At 38.5% G+C, this 17,082-nt stretch overlaps 1 protein-coding gene across 1 annotated transcript; it reads left to right on the forward strand.

Annotated features, from left to right (window-relative positions):
* Nucleotides 1-14,865: 14,865 nt before the first annotated feature.
* LOC116182867 lies at nt 14,866-16,113 on the forward strand. Its single transcript, XM_031503423.1, has one exon. It carries the CDS (start codon nt 14,866-14,868, stop codon nt 16,111-16,113), a length of 1,248 nt encoding a protein of 415 aa, XP_031359283.1.
* The last annotated feature ends 969 nt before the right edge of the window (nt 16,114-17,082 follow it).

Here is a 17,082-nt window from a genome sequence, read left to right on the forward strand (position 1 = left end):
TCATCTACTAGACGTCGAAGTATGTTCCACTGAAAATAACTGGCCACAGTAATTCCAGTTCTATAAAAATATTGATCAAGAGTTTCATAATTCCATAATTAACACTATCCGCGGAAATAGAATCAACAAACTCATCTGCAAGTACGTTTAACTTTTTAAATTGTTCATTTCAAAATTTTACGTCCTCGGCGTCGGGCGGTTAGTAAGCAACGTGCTTTGGAAATTTGCCAAAATTATTTCACAATTATCACTGGCCTTGGAATATTACTACTGAGAATTACACCAAATCCGGTTAATCGCCATAAAATAATAACAATACTTCAAAATCGTGTAATTTAATCGCTAACACCACCACCAACAAGTGGAAGCACATGAAAACGTAAACTAGCATGCGCATTCCACTTTTAAAACTTTTTTTTTATTAGTAGTTTTATAAGTGCTTTTTAACACAGAGGTCTTACAGCACTGTTACAATAAGTCTTACAGTAACATAAATAGATCTGTATGTCTAACGGTGAATATCACATTACACTGTTCACACATAGGTTGAACGCTGTTCTGTAGTAGAAAATGGTGAGTCATTCTAGTGTGGCCCATTTTTACCCTGTTCAGCACCGTTTCTTCTTTTCTCGTTAGTGTAGCGGAACCGGTCCATTTCAGAGGACGAGGGGGAAGGAAGTATTGTTTTCGTTCTGCCAGGGCTGTCCAGTGGTCTAACCATTTCCGATGGATTGTACCCTGTAGTAATGATTTACAGTCATTTCTCAGCATGCACTTGTTCATCTTGTGTGGTTTTGTGAGTAGCTTCTTTGGCGAGCTGGTCCACTGTGTCATTTCCTGTAATGTTCGTGTGCGACGGAATCCATACAAACTGTAGGTGTTTACTGCGGTCATGAATCTGCCGTCGGAGATCGTGTATTTCCTTCATATATTCATTGCGCGAATAAATATCGGCCATGCTCTGTATGCCACTCAGAGAATCGGTCAGTATGCAGTAGGTATCATGTTCACTGTTTAGGACGTACTTTAGTGCTTGTTTTATAGCATACAATTCTGCACTATAAATGGAGGACTCCGGAGGTAATTTAAAAAGGCCTTTTTGCTTCTCAGAACTGAAGGCAGCTCCTGTACCTGTAGCATCTTTAGATCCGTCAGTAAAAATCAGCTTAGATTTTTCGTGGTTTGTGAGTATATCTCGGAGCAGGATCTGATACCAATTGGGATTTGTTTCTGCTTTACGGTATTGAGACAATGCGATGTTAATGTGCGGTGGAGGAATAGCCCACGGATAGGGTAGTGAGAATTGTGGGATTAATGTGGGTTTGCAGTGAAGTTCTTGTAGAAGTATTTTGGACCATACATTACAGGGTGGAGATATTCTTGGAGCGAGTTGGTAGCTATTCTGAAATAATGGTTGACTGAAGTCTGCATGGTTGGGATGATTTCGGTTCCCTAATACCCTCACAGTATAATTCAGTAGCTGCTTGGAGATTCTGTATTCTAGTGGAATTTGTCCGCTGACAGCATATAGGCTCATTATTGGGGTGGTACGGTGGGCTCCCGTGGCGATCCTCAATCCATAATGATATACCGAGAACAGTTTTTTAGTCATCCTGTTAGTAGTGGAGTTGTAAATACTTAGGCTGTATTCAATTTTTGATCTTATAAGGGCATTGATGATAGTAAGTAACGTTTGAGTGCTTGAGCCCTAGTCTTGGTGAGCAATCATTTTGATAACGTTAAGTGAGGACTTGCAACTGTCAATTACCGAATTAACGTGGGATTTCCAAGACATTTTTCGGTCGAAAATTAGTCCCAGGTATTTGACTTCCGAAACGTTTTCCAATGTGGTTCCATAAAGCCTTAATCGTGGGAGCAGTGGTCTTCTTTTATTTGTGAATGTCGCTTTTCGTTTTTTGCTCTGAGAAAATGATACCGTTATTCTTTGACCAGTGTTCAAGGCGTTTAAGGGAGCGCTGGAGCAATCGTTCAGTTGTCCTTGGATTATTACTAGACGAAAAGATAACGAGATCATCCGCATATAGCGTCCCCTGCACTTCTTTGGGTAGTTCATCTAATATATCATTTAGGGCAATCAAGAAAAGGGTAGGGCTCAAAACAGATCCTTGGGGAACACCATTATCTTGGGTAACTTTTTCCGAAAAAGTATTTCCAATACGAACTATGAATTTTCTGTCAGTAACAAAATTTTTGATGAAATTAAGTATTTGGCCGGTGATGCCCCAATTCTTAAGAACACTAATAATTTGGTGTCTCCATGTCGTATCATAAGCTTTCCGAAGGTCAAAGAACACCGCTGAAAGCTGGCTTTTTTTAACCAAGGCATTTTTAATGGATATTTCTAATTTGCTGATGCAGTCGATTGTTGATCTCTCTTTTCGAAAACCATTTTGATTGGAGGAGAAGAATTTGGATGTTTCTAGGTATGCCATTAATCTATTATTGATTATTCTTTCTAGGATTTTGCAGATTACTGAGGTCATCGATATTGGGCGGTAGCTGTTAGGATCATTCATAGGTTGCCCATGTTTGTGAATTGGTACGACCACTGCTGTTCTCCATGCTATTGGAAACGTACCGGAATTCCAGATGTTATTGTACAACTTGATAAAAATGCACCAATAAGAGTTCACCACAAACTAAATAAGATATAATCTATTATATGTATCACTTCGCAATTTTAAAGCTTTTCAGAATGTCAACTTTTGCCAAATCATTGTCATCTGGAGAAACATGTACACACATAGAAATTTTCACATACTTTCTCTTGAACGAGTTTCTAATTATATGCTAGTTAAATAATAACCTAAAATTGCTTCGAATATACCATTATTAGAACGTTCAAAGGAAAATGCAAGGATGAATAGAATTTATACTAATTGTGCACAATGTTGATACTAATGAATATGGAATTTCCACTGCAATACGATAAAGTACAGATAAAAGCCTTCACCATTAGGTGTGGTACTTACGTGATGCATAAACTAATTACACAAACAGTTGCGAAATTATCACAGTAGTACTAGATCTTGTCTGTTTAGTTGTATATCGTTCGAGTAATTACATCGGATGATTAAAATGAGAAAATTTACTCTACACTGCATCGTCTTTTATTAATGAATGTCACTTACATTTCTACGAACGCTAAATACTATATTGGCGGACTTAAGAGGTTATGTAGTAAAATGTAAACACGGATATCGTTAATATCCCACGTGCGTAATCTAATGAAATTTTACAACCGCGTCCATCTTTACGTTGAATTGTTCATGCATGTCGTAAACGGATAAATTTTATGTCTAATAAACATTCTGTGTTTAAATATAATTATATCATGCCAAAGGATTACTTAAAACAGCATTAAAGTTTTGCATGTAATCACTAACGAGATGGTGGAAATTTTCATTGCTATTCATACCACCTTACTCCAAACGTATTGTTCGTCGCTGTAGGAAGTAACTATTACCTAATATAATGCAAATTTTTTACGGACATTTGAATATGAGACAGAACGTCGTCCAAAAGCGCGACTTTATTGGTACGTGCCTTCGAGTAATGTGTACAATTGCGATGGGACGTTCCTTAAAAACTAAGACTAATGAGATATGGAGAGCAAACTTCTTTTAATAAATGAATAAATACTTCGGTAACTAAATTCGGAGTAATTTAAAACTGTTTAGTGAAGTAAAAATTATAACAAATGTTATATATTATGCAACTATTGATGCACCCTTTAGTGAAACGGAGCCGGTGCTGGTCGGGAGACACCGACACGAGGGGGAATTGTGTCAAAATAAACGATTTTTTCTCGTGTTTTATTTCCGGAACGTGGTGTTGAACGGGCGGCTAATTACCTGTAATTATAGTTACAGGCATAGACTGTGATCAAGGCTACCGGCAGGTATAAGAAGTACAGGAAGCGTTCTCCTCAAATTAAATTTCAGATCTTTACTGGGCCCCGACACAAATCAAAATATAACCCAGGTCATACTTTACTTAAACGGAAAGTAATATTGCCTTTCGGTAAGGGCGGCAACTTGGCGACGACCCTTAAAGGAAACTTCCACCCAGTTCAAGCGACTCCTCAAAGACAGTTGCATCGAACGGCAAGCACGGAGATGATGATACGTTGGATTCATGCCCGATCCATCAATTGAATGCATGAACGCAAGGTACCAGTGCTGTTATCAGGTAGCATAAAGCCCGCAGGGTTTTAACCCTGTAAGGATTAATCACACCAGTAACACAAGCGAATAATTAAAAGGATTTTTGGGGGTTTAGTCGGGGATGTAATAATGCTTGGTATGGAAGCTGGTTCTGGTTTCTGATCGGTAAGAGATAAACGAACCAATTCCTCGAAGTCTTAACAGGTGGGAGATTGAGAAGGGGTTTAATTTCAAAAGATGGGACAACAGCGACATCTAACGGAGGAATTTTACATGGAAAGGGCGTGTCTAAGGAACAGTGGTGCCTCTTCAGTTGGGTGATCTGAACGAACCACAACCAGTTTAAACTACTTAATAAGCCAATAATAAAAATATGCATCGATTTTTACCACCCGCACCAGGTGTACATCTAGAAATTAATACCTAAATTTATTTATTTAATCTTTAAATTTTTGCTTGACTTATAATTGCACAAGAGGCGTGTTTTTTACCGAGTAAATTTGGTTTGTTTATGTTATGAAAATCTCTTGCCTAGCAATTAAGACGAGAAAAACTGTCAACTAATAAAAATGCGACACCAAAGGGGTCGGGGAGGATGGTTTCGTGATTGTTAAAAGTGAATTCCTTTCATCAAGACCATTCCATTCATTAGAGTACCATGAAGCATAAACCAGCCCCCCCCCATCTCCCTCCCCTTTGGTAAGGGGTTAGAAAAAAGGGCGGCAATTGGTAGAAAACAGTGTCTTTTGTTCTTAGAATACCATGAAAGATAAATCCCCCCCAACCGTCGCCCAGTGATGTCGAGACAGACTCGCGTAGGAAGGTTATGGTTTGTAGTAACCAATTCATTTCGATAATACCTTTCATTAGAATACCATGAAGAGTAGAACGTGTACCGCCTCTCCCTGTCTCCATTTTCAAAAGTTTTACACGGCATCACTAGAGGCATGTTCATGCAAAATCTAAATCTGAGACAAATTAGTTGTCCCACATTTCTTTTAATTCTTAAAAAATGCTTTAATAATGGTAATATTTCCAAAAATTGAGAAAAACACGGGACTTTAAATTGGTGTATCTCCTAAAGTTAAACTATACATGCTACGGGGCCCAATAAAATATAAAATGAAAGGTACTTTTATACACTACAGTTTTTAATAAAAGATGATTTTACCTAAGTATTGCCGTTGGCGAGTTATTTCAGAAGAACTAAAAAAAGTCAGGCATTTTCGTTGATTTTTGACCACATTTCCCCCAACGTCGGTCGCATTGGAAAACTTGGTTTTTTCTCTCACTTTACTATTTTAACAAATCGGAAAAATAAAATCTTCTACCGGACCTTTTGTAACCATTTAGTATTTTTACGTCTGATTTGATTGGACTAAGAGTTCAACGTAATCACCGTCGTTGTATTCTCCATTATAGGGTGGCATTTAAGGATACTGTACAGTCGCTGGACGATCAGGCCAAATGATGTAATTTCATTGGTCCACTCAAGGACGGGCGGCGACAGCAATCCGAATGAGACCGATAGCTGCCTGCAATCGCGCAATAATTCGGTGTTCGTTTTAGCAGTGTAAATGATGTTAAATTGTATTATTGTTTTCTCCAGATAAAATAATATGAGCCGTTTTTTGCTTAAAATAAGTGATGACCAGACGCTAAAATAAAATCGTTACATTTGGCTCTCGGCACTGATGATAACAAAATTGTAATTCGAAGCAATATAAAGACATTTGATGAAATTAATTAATGGATTAATGAGTTTGCCTTCTGGTAGGCCATCTACTGGAGAAAATGTTACAAGAAAAACGTTCTAGAAATTTTCAGTTGAATGTCAACCTTAAGAGACCCAATGCATACACACCTGCATAAATATTAAAGGGAAATTTAAAAAAATGAATTTCCTTCCACGTTGCCATGACACTGCATGTTAAAACATAAACAATGTCCATAAATAACGCGCGCGCTTAACCATTAATGCATTAATTCATAAGCACTCGTGGTATTACCCCCGAATATTAGGTAAGTAGGTATCCTCGAACATTTTCAAATTTAGGAAATGGATAATGTACATTTAACAACTACACTTCGGCGCCCGTTGTTCCTCTATTTCATTTGACCAATGAAATTGCATTATTTGGCCTGATCGTCCAGCGACTGTACAGTATGCTCAAATGCACCCCGGAAACCTGTGTCCCTAAGAACAGCCTGAAATAATTCATGTACATCCCTACCCGACAAAGCTTTCCCGATTTTCCACGTTGAAGCTTTCTGTTAATCTCCAGTAAGAGATATATATATATATATATAATATATATAAAATTAATAAATAATTTAAATATATAATTAGCCCACGCAAAAACCAGGTGTCAAATTCTTGACAGAATAGCTTCCTACCTGAAACCAAAAATTGCCAACATGTACGCACAGACGGGAAAAATTTATTCTTTAAAAGTTGCTTAAAATGATCTAAAACGTCAACATTCACCATAAATAAACCACATGCGTTTCACCACACTGCTTGGCGCTTACACTGCACAAATCGTGATCTTGGCAATGCGCATTAAACTCCAAGTATTAAACTAGAAGTGTTTTCATTATGGTGAGGCAACACATCATACACGTAAAGTCAGAACGCGCCAACCGTAGAAATGAAATGCGTATAATTAAGACATAAAATTATGTGCGGTAAATTAAAATTTTAGATATTTCGGAAAAATGCATAATTTTGTAGATTAAACAAAAAAAGGAAGTCTCCACTCCACTTTGCTCGTTAATAAAAAAATGAGAGTTATTATTTGGAAAAAAAACATTTGTATGAGGTCACTCATCTCTTTAAAATAAAAAATGTGGAATACTATTCAAAAAAAAAAATTTAATAAAACGAGACAATACATCGCGGTCACCCATCCAACGACTGACCGTATTTGTCGTTGCTTAACTTCAGCAATCGCACGAGCATCGATGTTTTCATTTCGTTGTGCAGTTCTTGTGAAGCGTGTGAGATAATAAGACATAAGTTTAATCAACTTTGACATTTTTTCTCAGTTTTCAGCGTAACACAACGAAGTTGAGTAACGCTTATGTACTCGTGTTTTTGTCTGTCTGTCCGTCTGTTCCATCGAGATCTCGGCCACCTAGAGACTTCCGGTTTTCGCTAGTTGATAGCTGTTATGGTCTATATTCGCCCATTTCCCACAGTTTTACTGAACTCCATATTTGCCAACTTTCTTATTTGTGGAGATTTCTTTGAAATTTTAACCGCAGATGCTTCTAGTAATGGCAACATATCGCAAACCGTAAAAATCAGGTGTGCATATGCGCGCAAACTGCGCAATGCCAACTTTTTAGTGTATCACAACGATGTTGAGGTAACGCTTATGTGCTTGTGTTTTCGTCTGTCTGTCTATGTCCGTCCGTCTGTTCCATCGAGATCTCGGCCCCTGGGTCACCAAGAGACTTCAGATTTTCGCTAATTGATAGCTGCTATGGTCTATATTTACCCATTACCCATCATTTACAATGTGTTACGCGGCAATACCCACGAGTGGGTTTTGAAACATTTTTTGGTAATAAAACCCGACACAATTTTTGTAGGTTGTACACAGGAAGATAAGATCTTCCAAATAACTCAATAAAAACTTCAGGTTACTATTTGAAAAAAAAAGTTTGATGCCATTGCGGCGCTCCAAAATGTTTTTTCAAAAATCCAGCCCGTTATTTTTCTGTTCGGTATGCCTAATATACATATCCGAAACTTGAACAAAATCCGTCGAGCCGTTTTCTCAGAAAATTGTCAACAAACGTACGTACGTACATACAGACGGAAAAAATAAGAAAGGTGCATTTTTTACGCATGCATTTTGTTTGCTTTTATTAGAGGGACCTACCATTCAAATTTCGTTAAAATTGCTCCATAAATAAGAAAGTTGGATGTTGCACATGCGCAACACTATTTTTTGCGCATGCATTTTGATAGCTTTTATTAAAAGGACCTACCATCTAAATTTCGTTAAAATTGTTCCATAAATAAGAAAGTTGCATTTCTGCGCATGCGCAACACGATTTTTGCGCATGCATTTTGTTTGCTTTTATTAGAGGGACCTACCATCCAATTTTCGTTAAAATTGCTCCATAAATAAGAAGTTGGATGTTGCACATGCGCAACTCGATTTTTTGCGCATGCATTTTGTTTTCTTTTATTAGGAGGACCTACCATCCAAATTTCGTTTTAATTGTTCCATAAATAAGAAAATTGCATTTCTGCGCATGCGCAACACGATTTTTGCGCATGAATTTTGTTTGCTTTTATTAAAAGGGACTTACCATAGAAATTTCGTTTAAATTGCTTCAGAAACAAGATCGTTGCGTTTTGCACATATGCAACACAATTTTTTGACTTTGACAATTTTTTCTCCGTTTTTTGATAATATAACCCGGCCCAATTTTTTGTAGGTTGTACACAGGAAAATAAGGTCTTCCAAATAATAGAATAAAAATTTTAGGTTGCTATTTGAAAAAAAAAGTTCGATGCCGTTACGGCGCTCCAAAATTTCTTTTCAAAAATCCGTTATTTTTCTGTTCGGTATGCCTAAAACATATATACAAAATTTCAACAAAATCCGTCGAGCCGTTTTCTCAGAAAATTGCCAACAAACGTACGTACGTACACGTACATACGACGGAAAAAATTTTATTCTTTAAAAGTTGCTTAAAATGGTCTAAAACGTCGACATTTGATGAAATTTTGAAATGTTCAAAAAACGGCTATCGCAATAGCTACCTAGCACATGCTAGGAAGCTAAAAATCATTCATTGTAACTAATCACATCTAATTGTAAATAGCTTTTTCCTACGACATTCATTGAAAATGACATATGTCGTACAATTATGTTTACTTGAAAATTGACAATTTCGCTCACTTATGGCAAAATGTAACGGAAAACAAAACGCACCCGTGTGATTTGCTTTCTCATAAGATTTACCATATATTAGAAAGCAAATCGCATGTTACGTTTTGCTTTCGTAGTAGTCTAATCTTCGTGTAACAACAACGTAGTAAGCGTACGTCAAACTTTAAAATTGTAATTGCGATTAGTTTATTCTTGAATTTATTCCCTTGTGCTACGCGTTTAATTCCTTACTTAATTTTAATGGCGAAAAGTGATTCTTCCATGGATGTAGAGTGTACTCCACCCAACATCAGGGAAGAGGCAAAATCCACTACACTCGAATTACTACCAACTAAATTGCGGCTGAGGTATGAAAAGTAGCGTACGTCTAATAATATTAGTAAATTTCTGGCAGAAGCTCCAAACGACAAGTACCTCTTTGCTAAAGTAATTATAACATTAGTTCGTTGAAGAGAAATTGAATCTATTTCGTATTTTTAGATAGTTTTAGTAGTTGGTTCGAAATAAAATAACTTTTGTTTCATTATGTAAGTAGATTTTTGGTTGTATGGAGAGTCGTAGGAAAAATAGTGTACATGACTCGTTTGAAAGCCACTTTTCACACTCGTGTGATTGCCACACTCGGCTTCGCCTCGTATGGCAACCTTCACATCTCGTGTGAAAAGTATCGCTTTCAACACTCGTTACGTAATATACTATTAAAACGCCCCTCTGGCTATGTTTACTGCATTGAACTACAAACAACGTAACTGGAAGGAAAACCGGTATAGGCAACAAATGCGTACCGTTGAAGACGTGCGACAGAATGAAGTAGTGGTATAGGTAACTATTTTTGTCACTCTCATCGCGCCCAGTTTGTTTATTACTCGGTTTATTAGCACGCCTGATAGAAACAGAAAATACGACTGTATGAATTTAAGTGAAATAGATGTCATTGAATTTAATGTTACTAGTGTGAGATAGATAAAGATACTACCACTCCTCTGGCTTCACTAATAATATGCTTGTTTCCCTTCCAGTTACGAGTATATAGTTCAATGGTTTACTGCCACGCTGTCAACGAGTTGGAGCGACAGGAGAAATCAACGTTGCCATCCTATTGTACTGTTCTGTGTATAAGCAACAGAGAGAGGTTTTATAGTAGTATAGTATAGCCGGTTCAAAATCAATGTCACTGGAAGGTCAAACGTAGACGTGAGTTTGAAACTCTGCTAAATCAATGTCACTGAAGGTCAAACGTAGACGTGGGTTTGAAACTCTGCTAAATCAATGTCACTGGAAGGTCAAACGTAGACGTGGGTTTGAAACTCTGCTAAATCAATGTCACTGAAGGTCAAACGTAGACGTGGGTTTGAAACTCTGCTAAATCAATGTCACTGGAAGGTCAAACGTAGACGTGGGTTTGAAACTCTGCTAAATCAATGTTGAAACTCTGCAAAATCAATGTCACTGAAGGTCAAACGTGTATGTGGGTTTGAAACTTTGCTCAAATCAATGTCACTGAAAGGTCAAACGTAGACGGCCGTTTTTGCCTGAACTAAAGTGGTTCTGAGCTAATGTCAAGGTCAAACGGTTTTGAGTAGTTGCCTTCAAGGTCAAACATGAATCAAGGTCAAACGGTTTGCCAAGTAAGGGTTCTTGTCGAAACTAAAGAGGTTCTGGGCGGTGATAGCTGTCTTCAAGGTCATTCTGTACTAGGTTCGATTCTAAATAAGACGTTAAAGATGTGGTGGGAGGATGGAGACTTATATAAGCTTCTGTGTGTTCGTTACAAGGTATACATGTATTAAAAATGTCGTGGATGGCTTATGCTGCAGAATCATGGACCAAAGCTGTCGATTTCATGACGGCAGTGAGACGCCTGAAGCAGCATTTTGCGGCATTAGTATTTGATGCAGAGCACGAGGAGATATATGGAAAAGGTGAATATAGCCCAGAGGAGTGCCAAGCTATTGCCAAAAAGTATGAGTTAGGTGAAGCAATATGTGATAGTTACTTAAGCTATAAAATATGTGACGAATGTATTATTCGGAAACTAAGGGATGCAAAGTTGGAGCAGTTTAGTCAAGAGTTACAAGCGTGGAAGAATGAAGAATCATCAGCATCCTCTTCCGGTGAAGAGTGTTAGTTTTGATGAATCCAATAATAAAACGTACATAATGGTGGCATGGCATTTTGCTTATTGGGCAGCAAGGAAAGGACCATGGGAAACTGTAGCAGTCGATAGAGTTCGATTCCGACGTAGAATCGAGCAATGTCATGCAATAATTTCTCCCGTATTACGAGTGACTCATCGTGCGGCAGTGTATCGCTGCAGATTTCAAGGTCACGAGTTAGAAATATAAGGCTGTGCTGAAGAGATAGTTTCAGTCAGTCCAGTAGTGTTCTCGAAACAGTTAATATGGATCTTATCGCACTAAACAGCAGTACATTCTGTAAAGCATTCAAAAATGTCAAGGACTTGGAAGTGGGGGAGAAGTTTAAAATTGTGAATGCCGACATCATAAATACAAAATATGGTGACCGAATAGTATTGGAAACCGAAAATTTTAAATGTGTACTGCCATTACGATTCTATGAATACTTCAAAGAAGGTGACCGACTGAACATCCTCAAAGAGTCCTTGAAGACTAGAGATGTATTCATCGAAAGCGCCGGAGCAGCGGGAAAAACTACAAATTTGAAATTTATGTAAATAATGTATAGAATATTGTTGTTGTAAATAAAAGAATATTATAAATAATCGATTTTCATTTCGAAATAAAATGAACGTCCCATGAAAAAATTCTTCAGTTGTGGAGTTGTTGTCGTCGTGCACTCTCTCATGAATACACTAAAGAAACTATCATCCATGGCGACTAAAAATAGCTGTAATAGTAACTATTTCACGTGCTCATGTTGGTGTTGTAATGATAACGGATATGGTTCAACGTCATCACCTTCTCAAGTTGAAAATATGCATAGCAAAGCGATTGAAGAACGTTTAATCGATTGTACCTCATACGCCTTCTCCGAAGATAAATACATAGAAATCGGCTACAGTACACACCTTAACCTTGAACCAATTTTACGAATCGTATGCGGCAGTGTTATACTCATGAAAAGAGAAGATTGGGTGACACTTTTAAAATGGCAAACATATCTCGAAATGAAGTTTTTCCGATCACAAGAGATCGAAAGATCGGTAGATTGGTCGAATGTGAACGAAGAGAAAGATGTCGAACGAGATCAAAGTTCGGATACACTTAATAGTAATATCACCGTCTACTATACCTGGGAGTCAGTGAAGGGGGCTACTGAAAAAATGTTGAAGAGTGTAAGAATACAATGTGGCAACAGCAGCTCTCAATATTGCACGATGGGAAAGAACGATATTGAAGAACTGTTTAATTTGAAAGATATAATCAACTATCGATTTGATTTACTGGAATCATACGCTCTGTCCTGTTTCTATCAAGATTTTATCGAACAGGTGATTAACTACCGTCACTTTCGTAAAATGGAGTTTGGGGACGAGGAGGAGGAGGAAGACGACGCCAACATCTATCGGGATATTGAAGATGTATTAAACTATAAGAATAATGTAAATTCTCACAATACAGTGTGCATGATGGAAATATTACACTATAGACCTACTTATTTAATGTATCACATATATCGACGTCCTCAATAAACGATTAGGTACTGCCTTTTAGCATTTTTTCATTTGCCCCCCAGATTTCCTATAAATATGCGACGCACTGTAGCATGTCAACAATGTTGAATCGGAAGCGGAAGTGTACGGATGGGAGTGGCTTGGTTAATACTCTCATAAACAAACTTCCAATTGAGCTACATATTCCCGGCTATCAGTATTGCGGACCTGGTACTCAATTAGATACAAGGTTAAGGCGCGGAGATCCCGGCATTAATCCACTAGACGCTCAGTGTAAAGAGCACGACATTAGCTATAGGGATAACCAAGACTTGGAAAGTCGACATCACGCAGATCGAGTTTTAGAGCGCAAAGCTTGGGAACGGTTGAAAACTTCTAACGCAAAGTTAGGGGAACGAGCAGCGGCTCTCGCAGTGGGCACCATCATGAAGGTAAAACGAAAGTTGGGGATGGGAGTGAAAAAGAAGAGCAGTTTATTGAACTTGCGCAGGAAGATTGCTAAGAAAATGAGGAAAAGCGGCAATACCGCGGATGTGATAAAGTCCGCTGTTACTGCAGCAAATATTGCCATAAAAAGTTTAGGTGGTAGGAAAAATGTAAGCGTACCTAGAGTTATTCCCATACCAAAACAGGGTGGGTTTTTACCATTTTTGATACCCCTATTCGCCGGTTTATCGGCAGTGGGAGCTTTAGCCGGCGGCGCGGCTGGCATTGCTAAAGCAGTTAATGCATCTCGTGACGCGCGTAAAATGCTAGATGAAACTTCACGCCATAATCGCACGATGGAATCGCTCGCTATAGGAAATAAAAGTGGCGGTGCGCTGTACTTGAAACCTTATAAATCGGGAGGCAGTTTGGCGTTGCATTTAAAAAAAAAAACTTCAAAAAATTGCCAAAGCGGCCGTTAACAGATGTAGATCTACGCAAGCACGCAAAAGGGTGTGTACCATACTTTAGGGACGTGTTTATGCGAGATAATATGCCTATATCGTCATGGAAAAATGAATCCGGTGTTATTAATTTAGACAGTCAAAGAGGGCGTGGCACTCATTGGGTCTCTTACAAAAAACGTGGTAGACGAGTTTGGTACTATGATAGTTTCGGTAATATCCCACCACCACGAGAAGTGATCGAGTATTTCCACGACTGTAAAATCTATTATAATTACGGGCAAGAGCAACAATTCGGAACAACGAATTGCGGCCACCTGTGCTTAAAATTTCTATATAAATAACAGGGACGTCGCCGGTGAGCGCGTAGTAATAATGTCGACAACGTTCAGCATAGAGGGCGTTGGAAATACTGCCAGTCATGATTTTTATCCACCCATAGAACTTCCTTCGGAGAAATTGTACGTAATCGGAGTGGTCGGTTTCTATGGCTGTAATAGTATTAGAAATATACACGCGGGAAACGATAAATTCTATTATAGGAGAGGTGATAATTCACACGGAATAGCAATTCCGCACGGTGCATACGAGTTGGAAGAGCTAAGCGCGTATATAAAAGCTCGCATTCCAACAAATCGCTTTAGTTTACTTGCAAATAACAATACGCTCAAGTGCGAACTTAGCTGCGACTTTGATATAGATTTTACTCCAAGAGACTGCATAGGGCGCATGCTCGGTTTCGAATCAAAGATACTGGAAGCGAATGTTCTACATACATCTGCCTTAGATATACAAATCCTTAAACACACTAACATTCACGTAGAGTGCAATCTCATCAGGGGATCCTATCGCAACGGAAATCCCGCTAAAGTCCTTTACGAAATAGACGTTTCCGTTCCACCAGGTTACCGGTTAGATAAAATTCCTAGTAATACTCAGTATTTGGAAGTAAATACCAGTAGAATTAGCAATATAACTATAAAGTTGACAAATCAAAAGGGCGAACCAATCGATTTCGGGGAAAGTGAGCCATTTACCGTACGATTAGAGTTAAAAGAATATGGGGTTACGTATTAATCAAGGTCCACTGCCATCCTTCCTCAACACTATAAATAAACGAGGTGACCGGAAATCGAGTTATTCTCAATCGGGACACAGCCCGGGCACACTAACGCCAGCAGAAAAATACTTTTTGGAATCCATTGATCTGAAAGTGCGAAATGGCGGCGGCTGCAGACTCGTTAAACGTCTTTCAAAGCGCACGTTTTGATGAAACCGTAATCAAGTCCGATATTCACACCTATCTCCCATACGGAGGGTCCTCGAACTTTGGGCTTTCCAGTGAAATCCGTATATTAATTCAAAATCAAGAACTGATAACCGCTACGTACGATAGCTTCTTGTACATAGAAGGAAAAATTGAATGGAGTCAGCCGCAAGAAGAGGGTGCCATTCAAAAAACGTGCACCCTAACAAACAATTTCGCGCCATTCCTTTTTGAAGAAATTCGCTACGAGTTGGGAGGACAAAAAATGGACGTATCTAGAAATCCTGGAATTACTTCCTCACTCAAAGGATACGTATCATATACGTCTACAGAAAGCAAGGGTATGCAGCATTTGGGATGGTCACCCACAAACGAATCCCTTCAAGTAGATTATAACAAGAGCAACAAAGAAAAACATTTCGCTGTCTGTATACCGCTAAAGCACATATTTGGAAGCATGGAGGATTATCACCAAGTTATTGTAAACATGCGACAAGAATTGGTGCTAATTCGTGCAAGAAGCGATTCCGATTGTTACATGGGCACCGCCGACGACGCTGTAATAACGTTAAATAAAATTCAATGGAAAGTTCCGCACGTCACGGTTAGCGACAGCGCCAAAATTGGTCTATACGAACGGATCAATAAGGGTGCAACAATTACAATACCTTTTCGGCAGTGGGAACTGTACGAATTGCCCGCACTGAAGCAGGCACAGTCGGATATATGGCCAATCAAGACCTCAACTCAATTAGAAAAACCGCGATGGGCAATTGTGGCATTTCAACGTAGCGGGAAGAAGTTTTCGCATGAGGCAAGAGCGGGCGATTTCGATAACGTGAAAATTCGAAATCTAAAACTGCATCTCAACTCTGAAAGTTATCCTTACGAAGCGATGCATTTAGATTTTAATGCAAATAAGTACATAACGGCATACCAAAACTACGTAAACTTTCGACGAGATTATTACGCCAAACATGAGCAAGACGCTCTGTTTGACTATTTGTATTTTAAAAGTTGCCCAATCTTTGTGCTGGACTGTTCCAAACAAAACGAATCTCTGAAGCATTCGACGGTAGATGTTAAGCTGGAAATGGAGTCGATGGAGGCGTTCGAGGCGGGAACGGTTGCTTATTGTCTGATCCTGCACGACTCACTAGTTCAATACAATCCTCTAACCGGGGAAGTGAAAAAACTATGATTTGTATTTTTTAATGTATAAATAAAATGTAATACTGAAAATGTTCGTAGTTTTATTTTAACCGTCTAAAATGAAGGTAGTGACGCAGGAGCATAAGCTGCCCATTCAAAATCTGGATACCTTTATAACGACAAATGTGGAGCGCAAAAAACATGGCGAGTTACTTCCAAATAGCGTAAGATGCTTAATCTGTGGACCGTCCAATTGCGGTAAAACGAATACGATGCTGAGTCTGCTAACTGAGCCAAATGGTCTACGCTTTAAACACGTGTACGTCTATTCTAAATCGCTGAATCAGGACAAATATAAGCTTTTGGGGGAAATTTTGCAGCCCATGAAGGATATTGGTTTTTTCACATTTAGCGAGAACGCTGACATTATGGAACCCAATGCGGCTAAACCAAATTCAGTTTTTATCTTTGACGATATCGCATGTGAAAAACAAGATAACATTAGAGCGTACTTTTCAATGGGGAGGCATAACGCCATCGATTGTTTCTACTTAGGTCAGACGTATTCTAAAATTCCCAAACAATTGATTAGAGATAATGCGAACTTAATAAAATTGTCCTATTCGAACAAGACGATTTGAATTTGCGACACATTTATGAAGATCACGTCGCTCCAATAGTAACTATGCAGCTGTTCCGAGAGATGTGTTCGGAAAGTTAGCGAACTCCATATGGCTTTATGGTGATAAATAAGGATGCGGATGTGCAAAATGGTCGTTTCAGGAAAGGCTTCGACCACTATATAATACCATGAAAACGTGTTTATTGTTCAGTTGGAAATAAACGGCTATCAAGTCAACAGCTTCCAAAAATAAACAGCTTTCAAATAAACAGCTTATTGAGAAACAGACCCTGTTCCAGTGTACCTGTTCCCTTGTTTTGATATCTGTTTACCTGTTCCGGTGATCATGGATAATAAGGAAATGGCCTTGAAACGACGAATAGTTCAGGCTCGTAA

Source organism: Photinus pyralis, unplaced genomic scaffold, assembly GCF_008802855.1.
Source record: "Photinus pyralis isolate 1611_PpyrPB1 unplaced genomic scaffold, Ppyr1.3 Ppyr1.4_unclustered_Scaffold7849, whole genome shotgun sequence".
Taxonomy (NCBI): Eukaryota; Metazoa; Arthropoda; class Insecta; order Coleoptera; family Lampyridae; genus Photinus; species Photinus pyralis.

Excerpts from the sequence above, each read along its gene's own strand:
- LOC116182867 (XM_031503423.1), top strand. The coding sequence starts at position 14,866 with ATGGCGGCGGCTGCAGACTCGTTAAACGTCTTTCAAAGCGCACGTTTT.